Genomic DNA, 13,575 nt, shown 5'->3' on the forward strand with positions numbered 1-13,575 from the left:
GTTCTCCTTGGTGTCCTCACAGCCCCCAGGACCTGGTGAACTGACTCAGTACACAGAGGTAGTGTGTGTTCTCCTTGGTGTCCTCACAGCCCCCAGGACCTGGTGAACTGACTCAGTACACAGAGGTAGTGTGTGTTCTCCTTGGTGTCCTCACAGCCCCCAGGACCTGGTGAACTGACTCAGTACACAGAGGTAGTGTGTGGTTCTCCTTGGTGTCCTCACAGCCCCCAGGACCTGGTGAACTGACTCAGTACACAGAGGTAGTGTGTGTTCTCCTTGGTGTCCTCACAGCCCCCAGGACCTGGTGAACTGACTCAGTACACAGAGGTAGTGTGTGGTTCTCCTTGGTGTCCTCACAGCCCCCAGGACCTGGTGAACTGACTCAGTACACAGAGGTAGTGTGTGTTCTCCTTGGTGTCCTCACAGCCCCCAGGACCTGGTGAACTGACTCAGTACACAGAGGTAGTGTGTGTTCTCCTTGGTGTCCTCACAGCCCCCAGGATCTGGTGAACTGACTCAGTACACAGAGGTAGTGTGTGTTCTCCTTGGTGTCCTCACAGCCCCCAGGACCTGGTGAGCTGACTCAGTACACAGAGGTAGTGTGTGTTCTCCTTGGTGTCCTCACAGCCCCCAGGACCTGGTGAGCTGACTCAGTACACAGAGGTAGTGTGGTTCTCCTTGGTGTCCTCACAGCCCCCAGGACCTGGTGAGCTGACTCAGTACACAGAGGTAGTGTGTGTTCTCCTTGGTGTCCTCACAGCCCCCAGGACCTGGTGAACTGACTCAGTACACAGAGGTAGTGTGTGTTCTCCTTGGTGTCCTCACAGCCCCCAGGACCTGGTGAACTGACTCAGTACACAGAGGTAGTGTGTGTTCTCCTTGGTGTCCTCACAGCCCCCAGGACCTGGTGAGCTGACTCAGTACACAGAGGTAGTGTGTGGTTCTCCTTGGTGTCCTCACAGCCCCCAGGACCTGGTGAACTGACTCAGTACACAGAGGTAGTGTGTGTTCTCCTTGGTGTCCTCACAGCCCCCAGGACCTGGTGAACTGACTCAGTACACAGAGGTAGTGTGTGTTCTCCTTGGTGTCCTCACAGCCCCCAGGACCTGGTGAGCTGACTCAGTACACAGAGGTAGTGTGTGTTCTCCTTGGTGTCCTCACAGCCCCCAGGACCTGGTGAACTGACTCAGTACACAGAGGTAGTGTGTGTTCTCCTTGGTGTCCTCACAGCCCCCAGGACCTGGTGAGCTGACTCAGTACACAGAGGTAGTGTGTGTTCTCCTTGGTGTCCTCACAGCCCCCAGGACCTGGTGAACTGACTCAGTACACAGAGGTAGTGTGTGTTCTCCTTGGTGTCCTCACAGCCCCCAGGACCTGGTGAGCTGACTCAGTACACAGAGGTAGTGTGTGTTCTCCTTGGTGTCCTCACAGCCCCCAGGACCTGGTGAGCTGACTCAGTACACAGAGGTAGTGTGTGTTCTCCTTGGTGTCCTCACAGCCCCCAGGACCTGGTGAACTGACTCAGTACACAGAGGTAGTGTGTGTTCTCCTTGGTGTCCTCACAGCTGCAAAAGCACAACTCTTCACTCATCTGAAACCCAGAGGCCTTTCTACTAAGTGTCCAAATTAAAGACACCTTTTGCCTGAAAGTTTCAAAAGCAGCTACCTCAACGCACATATCCTTTAAGAAGGCATGCGTACAAGTCAGAGGAGCAGATAAAACTACACATAACTTATACCTTTAGCATTACTAAGAATCATGAGAACACAATTCCAAATTACCTATAAGAAGAAAACAAATACTAATTTGGATCTGGACTCATTCCAAACCTGTGTGAGATGAAAAGAATAAAGAATGAGAAGGAATGGAAGAGGTACAATTATGCATGTTTGAAACAGAAACTGTCAGGGGGAGCATTACGGAGGAAAAAAATCAGAAGGAACTCAAGAGCAACACCAAAAGAAACCATATAATCTAAGTATGGTTTGAATATAATGACTCCCATCAGCTCATATATTTGAATATTTCGTCATTAGGGGGTGGAACTGTTTTAGAAGAACTAGGAAGTATGGTTTTGTTGGAACAGGTGTGTCATACTGGAAAAAGTAAGTATGTCATTGGAGATGGGCTCTGAAGTTTCAAAAGCCCAAGCCAGGCCTAGTTTCTTTCTCTTCTGTCTCATGTATGTGGATCAGAATGCAAGTTCTCAGCTACTGCGCCAGCACCATGCCTACCTGCATGCTACCATGCTCCCCACCATGGTGACAATGGACTAAACTTCAAAACTGTAAGCAAGCCCCGATTAAATGCTTTCTTTTGTAAGATTTGCTGTGCTTGTGATGTCTGTTCTCGGCAATTAACACAGAAACTGTACCAAAACTGGGGTGTTGCTGTGACAGGTCTGGCCATGCAGTTTGTTGGCAGAATGTGGACTCTGGATTAGGAAAGCAGGTGAAAGCTTTAAGTGGGGCTTAACAGGCCAAACTAGTAAGAGCAGGGAAGATGGTGCTGAGAGCGATGGAGACAACAACAGCCTGGCCCAAGAGGTTTCAGAAAAGAGGAATGTTAATAAGTAGCCTTGAGACCATACTTGCAGTATTTTGGCAAAGAGTGTGGCTGTTTTCTGCCCTTGCCCACCCCACCCCCAATCTGCCTGACAGTAAACTGAAGACTTTTCGATTAATGGCATTTGCAGAGGCGATTTCAAGATAGCCTAGTATTGACTGTGCTGTGTTGTTATTAGTGTTCAATCTTACGTAGATGTTGAACAAGCAAGCTGAACAAGGAAAAAAAATGTACAGTTTGAAAAGAAAAAGGCACCAAGAAATGGAGCTAAGTCTGGTGTTCAAGGAGATAAAAAGTTTAAAGTCCAATGCTAAATAGAATAAAAGGAAATGGTGACCTCCGGGCAAGACCCTATCCAGCTAAGTTTCCAACTTGTGACGAGGGAATTAGAGAAAACCTTAAGTGAAGGAAACCACTGAAAACAGAAAGCTAGACAAGGGGACCAAGCTCCAGCCCCAATAAGCAACAGATCTTGGCAGCTTTGGCCATATGCTTCTGACCTTAGTATCAAGGATGCAAAATATGGGTTGTGGAATCTGAGATCTGCTGAAGGCAAGTGTGTGGCAGTGGTGTTCCTTCATGAAAGCCATTGTGGGAAGCTGTGAAGGTGAAGTAGGGATTGCCTTGGAGACCCCAAGATGTTAGAAATGTGAGAGCCACGGGATACCTGCTGAAGAAAGCTTAAGACTGGGTGTGGAACCAGCCCAAGAGAGAGGAGTGTTGTAGTCAACAAAACTGGAAGGAGTTGGAGTTCTGAACAGCTCATCAGGCATGGAAATGCAGAATTAGGAGTTTGCTCTGCTGGTTTTCACTCTTGTGTTGTACGGTATTTCCTCATTGTAATCCCTTTCCTCTGTGTTGTTAAGTACAGGATCTACCTTTTTTTGTTTTTTGAGACAAGATTTCTGTGTTGCCCTGGCTGTCCTGGAAATGGCTCTGTAGACCAGGCTAGCTTTGAACTCAGATATCCACCTGCCTTTGCCTCCTGAGTGCTGGGGTTAAAAGCATGTGCCACCAATGCACAGCTGAACTTTAAACTTTTAAACAGTGTTGAGACTTTTAAAAACTTTTGAAGCTGAATCGAATGCATTTTCACATTATGATATGGCTTCAGCTTATGGGGCCAGAGAGTGGACTGTGTCGGCTTGAAAAGAATGGTTCCCCCCATAAGCTCGTATATCTGAATGATTAGTTATCAGGGAACGGCAATGCTTTTGAAGGATTAGGAGGTATGGCTTTGTTGGAGTGGGTGTGACCTTGTTGGAGGAACAAAGTCAGTGAGGGTGGGTTTTGGGGTTTCAAAAGCCTAAGTATCTCTTTCATACTGCCATCTGAGGATTCTTCTTTAGCACCATGTTTACCTGCATGCAACTATGTTCCCCACCATGCTGATAATGAACTAAACCTCAAAACTGTAAGCAGGCCTCAATTAACTGTTTTCCATTTAAAGAGTTGCTGTGGTCGTGGTGTCTCTTCACAGCTACAGAACACTAAGACATTAAGTAACAGTATTAACAACAACAACAACAAACCCAAAAACCTGAAAGGAGCAAAGCCAAGGAGCTTGCAGTACAACAACAAAGCTGATATCTGAGTCATCAAGAGTCCCAGGACAAAGAGTTGGAAACAGCCTTGGTCCCAAGACTGCAAGCCGCCTCTGTGTTGAGGAGGTGGGAGTTAAGTATACATTTATTTTTACTGTGATTGTTCAGGACCACACTTTACAAAATGCCTTGTTTCCTTTACTGTTGTTTTGGAAAGGAAAGTTTTATTAAAATTGTTTTAGTTTTGAATACAGAGTAGTTCTATTAATTACGACTAATTTTGGAAAACTCTTGAGCTTTCATTTAACTGTTTGCCAAAACCTTCCGAAGTAAAGTGATATTCAAAGACAGTTATTAGACCAGATGTCTTAAAGACATTTCTGGGGTATTTACATTTGAAGATTCCATATTAATGAATGTCTGACTTAAATTCTAACCAAAAACTGTAACGTTATTCTTCGTATATTTTCGTTATAAGGATTAACAACCTTAGCTGCAGACAAATAAAATATTTAAGCTATTTATTTTAAAAAAAAAAGGTAGAGCTGAAGAAAAATGTGCATAATGGAGGAAAATGCCCCCAAATGTGCAAACAACTTAAATCTATAGATGCAAAAACAGAGATGAAGCAAAAATAAGCTCATTGATCACTGCACAGGCAACTGGAATAAAGGAAAGGTATTTAAAAAGAGGTAAATATATAGATAGCTGCTAGAATAAAGCATATAAGCATATTAAATATAAGATGATTATAGGATTAAAATTAAACTCTTGTGTTAGGGTTGCACACAGGGCTTTGTCTGCACGAGGCAAGCACTTTACAACTATGCAACAACATCCTGCGTGGAGCCCTCAATTAGCTTCTTAAATAAAAGCCAACTCTACAACTAAGGGCATACCCTATACCAAATAAACAAGAAAAAGAAAGTAGAGGTTGCAATTCTGGTAAGAGAACAGTAGCTAAGAATCAATGCAAAAGATATTTTATGACATGAAACTAATAAAGATACAAATGTCTATTCACCAAATAATACTGCAACTGCCATTATAAAATAGATAATATACAAGAATACTTCAAAAAGCTGGAGAAGTTTGTTCTGTTACTGTTCTTTTGTTTTTTGTTTTTTTCTTTTTTGGTTTGTTGAGACAGGGTTTTCTGTGTAACCACTGTGGCTGTCCTGGAACTCTCTCTGTAGACCAGGCTGGTCTGGAACTCTGAGATCTGCCTGTCTCTGCCTGTCTCTGCCTCCCGAGTGCTGGGATTAAATGTGTGAGGCACCACTGCCCTGCCTCTGTTATTGTTTTTTTTAGACAGGGTCTCTAAGGCTGGCCTTAAATTCCTTATCCTCCTCCCTTTAGCTACCAGTGTTGGGATTACAGGCATCTGCCACCAATGCCTAGCAATTAGGAAATTTAACACACTACTTTCAGTAACCAGGAGATCAAACCAATAAAGAAACAGCCATCGGGGGCTCTAGATTTGTAACCTATATTGAACTTTGTATCCTGGTGTATCCTTTTGATGGGTAATGACAAGCATGAGTGTGAACAGCTTTCTGAGTCATGAGTCATTCTACTAAGTCATCAAGCGCAAAGTGGTCTTTGGGGCGCCCAAGTCCTCTGTCACTAAATACCAAGTCTTGGCACATAAATGATCTGCTAAAATTGATAACTTTCCTTACATTACTAGTAAAAGAGGCTAGGCTGGTGTGAGATGTTATGTGACACTGCATTGTCCACGAACACATTTAAACAGGTGAGAAAGCCAGATACTCTAGCATTACAATCGCAAATTAACTTCCAGCAACAAAACACATAAACAAACTGGCTCTCTGGATTGTCCTGCGATCTTCCACAGTAGGTGTGGTTTGATTTCTGATGCCTCATAACAGACTACTAATGGTATAAACCCATCTAACTTTCCATAATCCCATCTGACCGCCTTCATTCTCACTAGTTACCATCTCACACATCCTGGTGCCATGGACCTCTTCCTGCTGATAGTTGTGTTGCCATATACATCCTAAAATAGAAGTAAGAAACCTGGTATTCCTCATTTCTTTTCTCTCATCACACATATCAAATGCAGCAAACTTTCAATCTAAGCATACTTAAAGTCTCCCACACTTTCATATTTCCCAATCCTCAGCTTTAGCATTGGCTAATTTTCTCCTGTGTCTACCAAAAATGCACTACCAATCTGCCTATAACTCTACAATTCCCTAAAATCTGTACTTTCCTTACAAAATGTGAACTATGAATCCAGAATAATTTCAACCACTAATTCCTAATTTTGCTATCACCAATATAAAAAGACTAAGAGTCTTAATATTTTATCCAAGGCCCTGTATGACCTATAATCTGTTTGATCTCTGCCTTTATCAATTCAAATTTTATGTGTTTATTGCTCTGATTTAAAGGGAAAAAAATAGCAGGTTCATGAAAGGAGCCAACATAAGAATGTCTTTCAGAACTAGTTTTGCTAACTAGGAAAGAGAACAAGAAAGTTTCACAACCACAAATGGTGTGTGTGTGTGCGCACGCGTGCGTGCATGCACACTTAATTGGGCGTTGAAGTGGGAATGCATTAGAAGGGACAGAGCACAGGCGATCATGATGGGACCTTGAAAAAAGGCAGCCTCCCTGCTTTAGTTCCCAAAGGAGTCTCAGTAGGAGAGTTAAAGGACAAATGACAGGGGTTCTGGAGCATGGGGCCTTAACAAGGGAGTTTCTGATTCTTATAGGTTGCCAGAGAGCGGACAGACTTCCTATCATGTGACCCACTTTGGTGGGGCCTGTGCACACAGGCAGGCACTAGGCAGGACCACAAGCTTCTCTTGCAGTTGCTAGCGAAGGGTGCTAAGGCTGCTTTCTTACCAACTTCCCACTGGGGTGGCCAGTAGGAGGTTTACTTTCACCCCAGGCCTGAGACATAGCAGGTGTCTGTCAGTACTTTGGTCTAAGAAGTGGACAGCAGATTTCAGGGAGAGAGGGAGACAGCCACAGGGTCTGTGATCTAATATCTGTTATACTTACACCACTTTGTTGGTTTTCCTCCCTTGCTTCTAAACTTCAAACACAAAGAATTTCGGGCTGAATTTTAGCACTTTCTAGAATACAGCCTTTCCTATGAAATCTTATTCAATGTCTAGGTTTTTATCAGTCCCTCATATTCTGCAAATTTTTAATCTATGCTGGAAAATACTCACAGAAAAGTTCTATAATTCTGGTCACTTTCCTTTCCTTAGCTGTGCCTATTAGCTGTGTTCAAGTTTTCATCAAGTTCAAGTCTATTTTAAGAAAATAGTTCTGCTTACATAAAACTTCCCTACTATAAGTCATACATTTTCTTAGCTGTCTGTTACACGTATCAATTCTCACTTATCCATCTGAAAACCTTCTATAAACTTCACTCATTACCATGCAAAGCCCAAAGTTTCTAAACACAGGACCCAAGACTGCAGATAAACTCCCATCAAACTTTTGAGTCACTGTCTACTTGTACTCTCTAAAACCTCAAGGTATTCAAGTTCTCAATACCCTTCCTGGTGTTCCTGAAATGATGTTCAACCTGACAAAAACAAAAACAAACAAACAAAAACAAAACCTACTAGTCAACTCTATAACTTAGACAGAAATACCATCTCATAGAACTTTATAAATTAAACAAGTTGATATATATTATGGCAAGTGCAAAAAATAGTCTTCTATACATTTTAAACCAAAGATAGGCATCATCTCGACCACTCCTGCCATAATTACCTTGTACTTACAATGCTAGAAGTACTTCATTTTGTTGTGGGTTTTGTTTTCTTTTGGAATAAGTCTCACTAACTCAGGCTGGCCTTGAACTCCTGCTCCTACTCTCCCTCCCAAGCAGAAGGATTACAGGTGCAAACCACCACACATGGCTCTTATATTGTTCACTGCATATGTTACTTCCTAGGTATTACTTTTAAAGTTGCCAAATAAAATCATACGGACTTCCATAGTTAGTACTCTGGCTATTTTTCTATTATACTTTCTTGTTTCTTTTTACACCATGTTGTGTGTTTGTGAGATCATGGTAGAGATCATGGACCTAGCTTTAATTCTGTCATGGCAATTATTTATTATGACCATAATGGTTCATAAAATTTTTACCATTTTATAGATAGTTGTGGTGTGGGAAGTTCTTCTGTATATGTGTTGCTTTTACTGATTAATAAAGAAGCTGCTTTCAGCCAATGACTTAGCAGAAGATAGCAAGGCTAAAAGAGATATGGAGAGAGAGAAGGAGAAGTCAGTGAGAAGCCATGGAACAGCCAGAAGAGAAAGAACCACCGACTGGAACCTTGCTAGTAGGCCACAAGCCTCATGGTAAAATACAAAATAAGAGGAATGGGTTATTTTAAGATAGAAGAATTAGCCAGAAATATGCTTAAGCTATTGGCCAAACTGTGTGATTATTTCGAGTCAGGGAAGTCGGGAAATGAACTAGCAGCATCCAACAACCTAATTGTGCTTTAAAATTCACTACAGCAGACCCCCGTGGGGACAAGCTATAATACCCACATGGATGCCTACTGTGCTACAGCACAGCACAGAAATACTTACATATATAGATAGGTGTATGTGTTTTCTTATTCATAGATATTAGATAGTTTAATTCACAAATTAGGCAGATTAATAAATTGACAAAAACTAATGATAAAATAGAGCAAAGATAGGCATATACTACAAAATTATTTTAAATATATTAATAAATTATTCTAAAGTTGTTCGTTTAATATTTTAAGACTACAACTGACTACAGGTGACTAAAACTTTGGAAAGTGAAACCACAGAAAGAGATTGCTGTTCTTAATCACTTCAGGGACCAACAAATCAGCATACTTGCTGGAAGATTAAAAACAAAAATTACATCAATCTGATTTAAACTTACTCTCATTCTCCACCCCTTGCCCCACTATTCTTTAGCACTGCTTTTAGAAAACCCTTCTGGTAGCATCAAGAGACAAACCCCACAGTGACACCACTTCACTCACATTTATGTCCGTGTGGTATATGAGAACACATAGAGCTGGCAAAATCTGAGGAAAGAAGATAAACAGTCATGCTAGTTGATGGAAATGTCTTTATAAAAACAAATAATGACACAAAAAACAGTAACTACTTAAAATGTGAAATTTGTTTGAATATCTAATTTAATAAATTCAATTTGAAAATCAAAAACGTATTTCAAATGTTTAAAAGATCCAAATAAATCTAACAAAGATTAATACTCCTTAAAAGAAAGTCAAGTATTTTCAGAAACCTTATTTATGGCATAAAACGTCAGGTGAGAAGAATGGAGATGTTAGCATACAGGCATACATTGTAGTTACAAGAAATTTCCTTTCACAGTCATCATCGTCTAAATTTTTATTCAATAAGATGCTGGAGTAAAGTTAGTAAAACACTAACTTTAGTCAGGAAGATTACAACCAGCTGGGCAGTGGTGGTGCACACCTTTAATCCCAGCACTTAGGAGGCAGAGGCAGGTGGATCTCTGTGAATTTGAGACCAGCCTGGTCTACAAGAGCTAGGACTGTTACACAGAGAAACCCTGTCTCAAGAAACAAAAACAAAAACAATTACAACCAGTGCAAGGTATAGGGTTTGTTTGCTGACCCCTGGGTCTAACAGATCTTCTACAAACCTAGAGCACCTGAGTAATGGCTGTTAGGCACTCACACTAAGAATAGACACTAGATAAAGACACAGCTTATAAAGATAGAGAGTCAATGACTCTCTAAACAGTCGAGCCAATAAAGGTTTTAAAGGACTTCTAAATTTTAAAGTAGAGCACATTTCTAAGAACACCAATTTTTTCAGAATTCAATGGACTGAATGCAAATTAACTCAAATTATTTGCATATTTCTTAGCATTAAATCCAAAAAGTAGTACAGCAAAACAGGGCTTCCTCCCTCCCCACTTATTTGAATTTGTGTTTTCTCTTCATGGAAACAGTCATGAAAAAATACATTAAATGGACTGGCATTCTTCTTGCTACTGTATAGCACTTAACTCTGACATATGGTACGTTATACTTAAAAACAGAAGAATTTTCAATAAAATCAGTATATGCTCATTATATATTTCCTGTGCATGAATACCTAAAGCATAATCAGGGAGATAAGCCATCTCGCCTTTACAATTCTGCATTTACCTCCTGAACTGTCTCCATAGGCGGTGGGGGGTCCTTATTCCTGCAGAGATTGACAATGACCCATGTGACGTTCCGAAGGAAGGTGATGGGAATGGAGGGATTGATGAAGGACAGAAGAGGTTTGACAACTCCCAGTGATATGACATAATCTCTACATTGAGGACCATCACCTACAGAAATGAAAATTGTATTTAAAAAAAAATTACAATCAGGATGGGAAAGTCTGAAATGTGTGCAATGGCTCATGTTGGGACACTGATGCTCTATGTTTCCTCACCATAGTCAGACATCAAGTGCTGCTTTCCATGATTTTGATTTGGGGAACACAAATTTAACCACTACCAACACAAATTATATATTCCTTTTACACTTAAGAACCACCTTACAAATGTTTATGAATACAGTCAACTCATATGAAATTCAGAGGAAACATAGTGTGTAATGACTATGCCAATGTAGGAAAAAAAGTTAATTTAAGATTTTCAACTAAAGCCTTTTCAAATCCAAATTCAGCTTACCTATAATGTTTCCCAAAGCCCACACCGCTTGTTCACAGACATTCTGATGTGGGGAATGGAGGAGTCGCAGAAAAAGGGGCACTGCATCTGTGTGTAATAAAAACTCAGTTATCTGACGTGGTCACAGATTTCTACCCAAGCAAGTCAATAAAGTAGTCACAGGTCAGACACACTATAGCTGTCCAACTACAGTTCACTGTATAAACAGGGCAAGGATACATAAAAATAACTAATTTCAGTACTTTTAACCTGGTAATACTTTAACAATAAAGTACCAAACAGAGCCCAAAGCATACTACTGATGCCATCAACTAAAAAAAAAAAAAAGCACAAAATCTTCCCTATATTTAATTTTTTAAGTTCCCATCCCAAACATGTATCCTGAAATCATCATACTTATTTTCAATAAAATTCCTCAGAACCAACTAACCAGATTTACCAAGTAATGTAAAATAACCATATTTCTTATTCTTTCTATCTTCATTTTTATGTGTATGGGTGTTTGGCGTATATGTATATCTGTGTACCACAAGTGTCTGTGGAAGCCAGAAGAGGGTGTTTGATGCCCTAGAACTAGAGTTAAAGATTGCTGCGAGCTACTATGTATGTGTGTGCTAGGAAAGGATTCCCTGGGAGAGCAGGCAGTGATCTTAACACCTCTCTCGTCTCTAAATTTCTTATTCCATTAAACCCTACACATTATCACCATAACCAACCTCAAGATAAGTTCACCTGTTCTTAAACTTTCTACTCTTGTGCCAGCTCCAGGATATTTAGGCTTTACCTGTACACTACTAAAACTTACTAGGCCTTTTTGTTAAAAAAAATTCATACTTTAAAAGAATATATCACTGCTAAGTATATATTACTTTTTAGCACTTTTGCAGAACTACATGTTCATCAACCCTCGAAGAGCTTTCCGATCTCTAGCAATCACTAACCACTTACTATTCTATTATTCAGAACCCCAGAACCAGGCAAACATTAAATAGCTGCCTTTTCTGTTTATACATTTCAGAGAATCACACATACTGATTTCTTTCATTATGTGACATTTTTTTTAAAGATTTATTTATTACGTATAGAGTGTTCTGCCTGCATGTATCCCGGCAGGCCAGAAGAGGGCACTAAATCTCATTACAGATGGTTGTGAACACATGTGGTTGCTGGGAATGAACTCAGGGCCTTTGAAAGAGCAGGCAATGCTCTTAACCACTGAGCCATCTCTCCAGCCCCCACTATGTGACTTTCAAGTGCGCCTCTAATGTTACAGGTACCGATGCTTTATTCTTCTAGACTGTTAAACAGTATTCTGTTGCACACATTTTATCGATGCATTAATAGAGGACTTCTGAATCACTATGACTGATGCTGCTGTGAACACCTGTCACCTGTGCACCCATCACTGTATGCATGCTTTCTCTCTCCATTTCATCTAGGTGTAGAACTGGGGACACATGGTGAACTCCATGAGGAGCTTTTAAAAACTAATATTCAAAGCATTTACATTTCCACCACTGATAAATTGTTTATAATGAAAATCAAACGCTGTAGTTAACCTTACCTCCTAGTTTCTATTAAAAACTTGTTCATAGCCAGGCAGTGGTGGCGCATGTCTTTAATCCCAGCACTCGGGAGGCAGGGGCAGGTTGATTTCTTTAAGGCCACCCTGGTCTATATAACAAGTTTCAAGTTAGCCAAGGCTACACAGTGAGGATGTGTGTAGTGGCATATTATTTACGACCAGAGGCAAAGCTAAAGCCACTAGAGGTCAGGCAACGGTGACACACAACCTTAATCCCAGGATTTGGGAGATGAATCTCTGAGTTCAAGGCCACCCTAGGCTACACAAGATCAATGCAGAAACAAATCCAGGTGGTGCCCTTAATCCCAGCACTAGAGGGAATAAATCTGCGGTCACCCAGCCTTGGTAAAGGTAAGACTTTTAGTGACTTGGCTATTTTTGCTTTTCTGGTTTTTAGGTTGAACCCCAATATCAGTATTCATGATACAGACCTATCTTACAATTCAAAAACAATTTTTTAATTAGTATATATAAACCAGGTCTAACACCTGTAATCCCAGAACTTATAACACTCAAGCAGGAGTATCCTGAGTGTAAGGTCAGCTGGGGACTATATAGAAAGCTCAAAGACAGACCTGGCTACACAGCAAGACCCTGCCCTGCCCAACCCCCAAAAAAGTATATGCCATAACATGAAAAGTCTTAAGCTACTCAGCACACTCAGAAAGTAGTATTTAAAACAAGACTTTTCAGTCCTTATTAGGGGATAGTCTCCACCCTGAAAGATAATAGTCCATTTTTTTTTTGGGTCCAAAGTAAGAATTATTTTATGACAGTTTAATACTGAAGGAAAAGAAATCATTAAAGTAACATAAAAACTTATACTGTAACTTTAAAATATTCTGAGATGAAATTCAGTCTTTAATATAAAACCCTGTGTCATCATTAAAAAAGAAAGATTTGACTTACTAGACTGTACAACAGCTTGAGTCTGTGCAGAGGTTCCTGATGCTATATTAGTTAGTGCCCAAGCAGCTTCAAACTGTAATGAAGGACTGTTAAAAAACAAAATAATCCTTTTAGACATGGAACTATCACCGTAACTTATAAGCCTCAAATCCACACAAGCACCATACCCGATTTTTCAATTTCACTTGTTATATTCATCACTGGCTGCCACCTCTACCTAAGCATCTGACTGCTTCTCAGTTACTACAAACCTGCCTTCTTT

The 13,575-nt window shown here is 40.6% G+C and overlaps 1 protein-coding gene across 1 annotated transcript in view; it reads right to left on the reverse strand.

Annotated features, from left to right (window-relative positions):
• Positions 1-13,575, reverse strand: part of LOC121457940 (importin subunit alpha-4) — a 72,495-nt gene that overhangs the window by 13,249 nt on the left and 45,671 nt on the right. The window contains exons 7-10 of the mRNA XM_041667030.1: positions 13,314-13,399; positions 10,820-10,906; positions 10,302-10,471; positions 9,138-9,182 (exon numbers count right to left, since the gene is read on the reverse strand). Coding sequence (XP_041522964.1) covers positions 9,138-9,182; positions 10,302-10,471; positions 10,820-10,906; positions 13,314-13,399 — 388 coding nt within the window. The remainder of the gene's footprint in view (positions 1-9,137; positions 9,183-10,301; positions 10,472-10,819; positions 10,907-13,313; positions 13,400-13,575) is intronic.

The sequence above is a fragment of the Microtus oregoni genome, unplaced genomic scaffold (assembly GCF_018167655.1).
Source record: "Microtus oregoni isolate MIOR12 unplaced genomic scaffold, Mior012 000001F_ref0000356, whole genome shotgun sequence".
Taxonomy (NCBI): Eukaryota; Metazoa; Chordata; class Mammalia; order Rodentia; family Cricetidae; genus Microtus; species Microtus oregoni.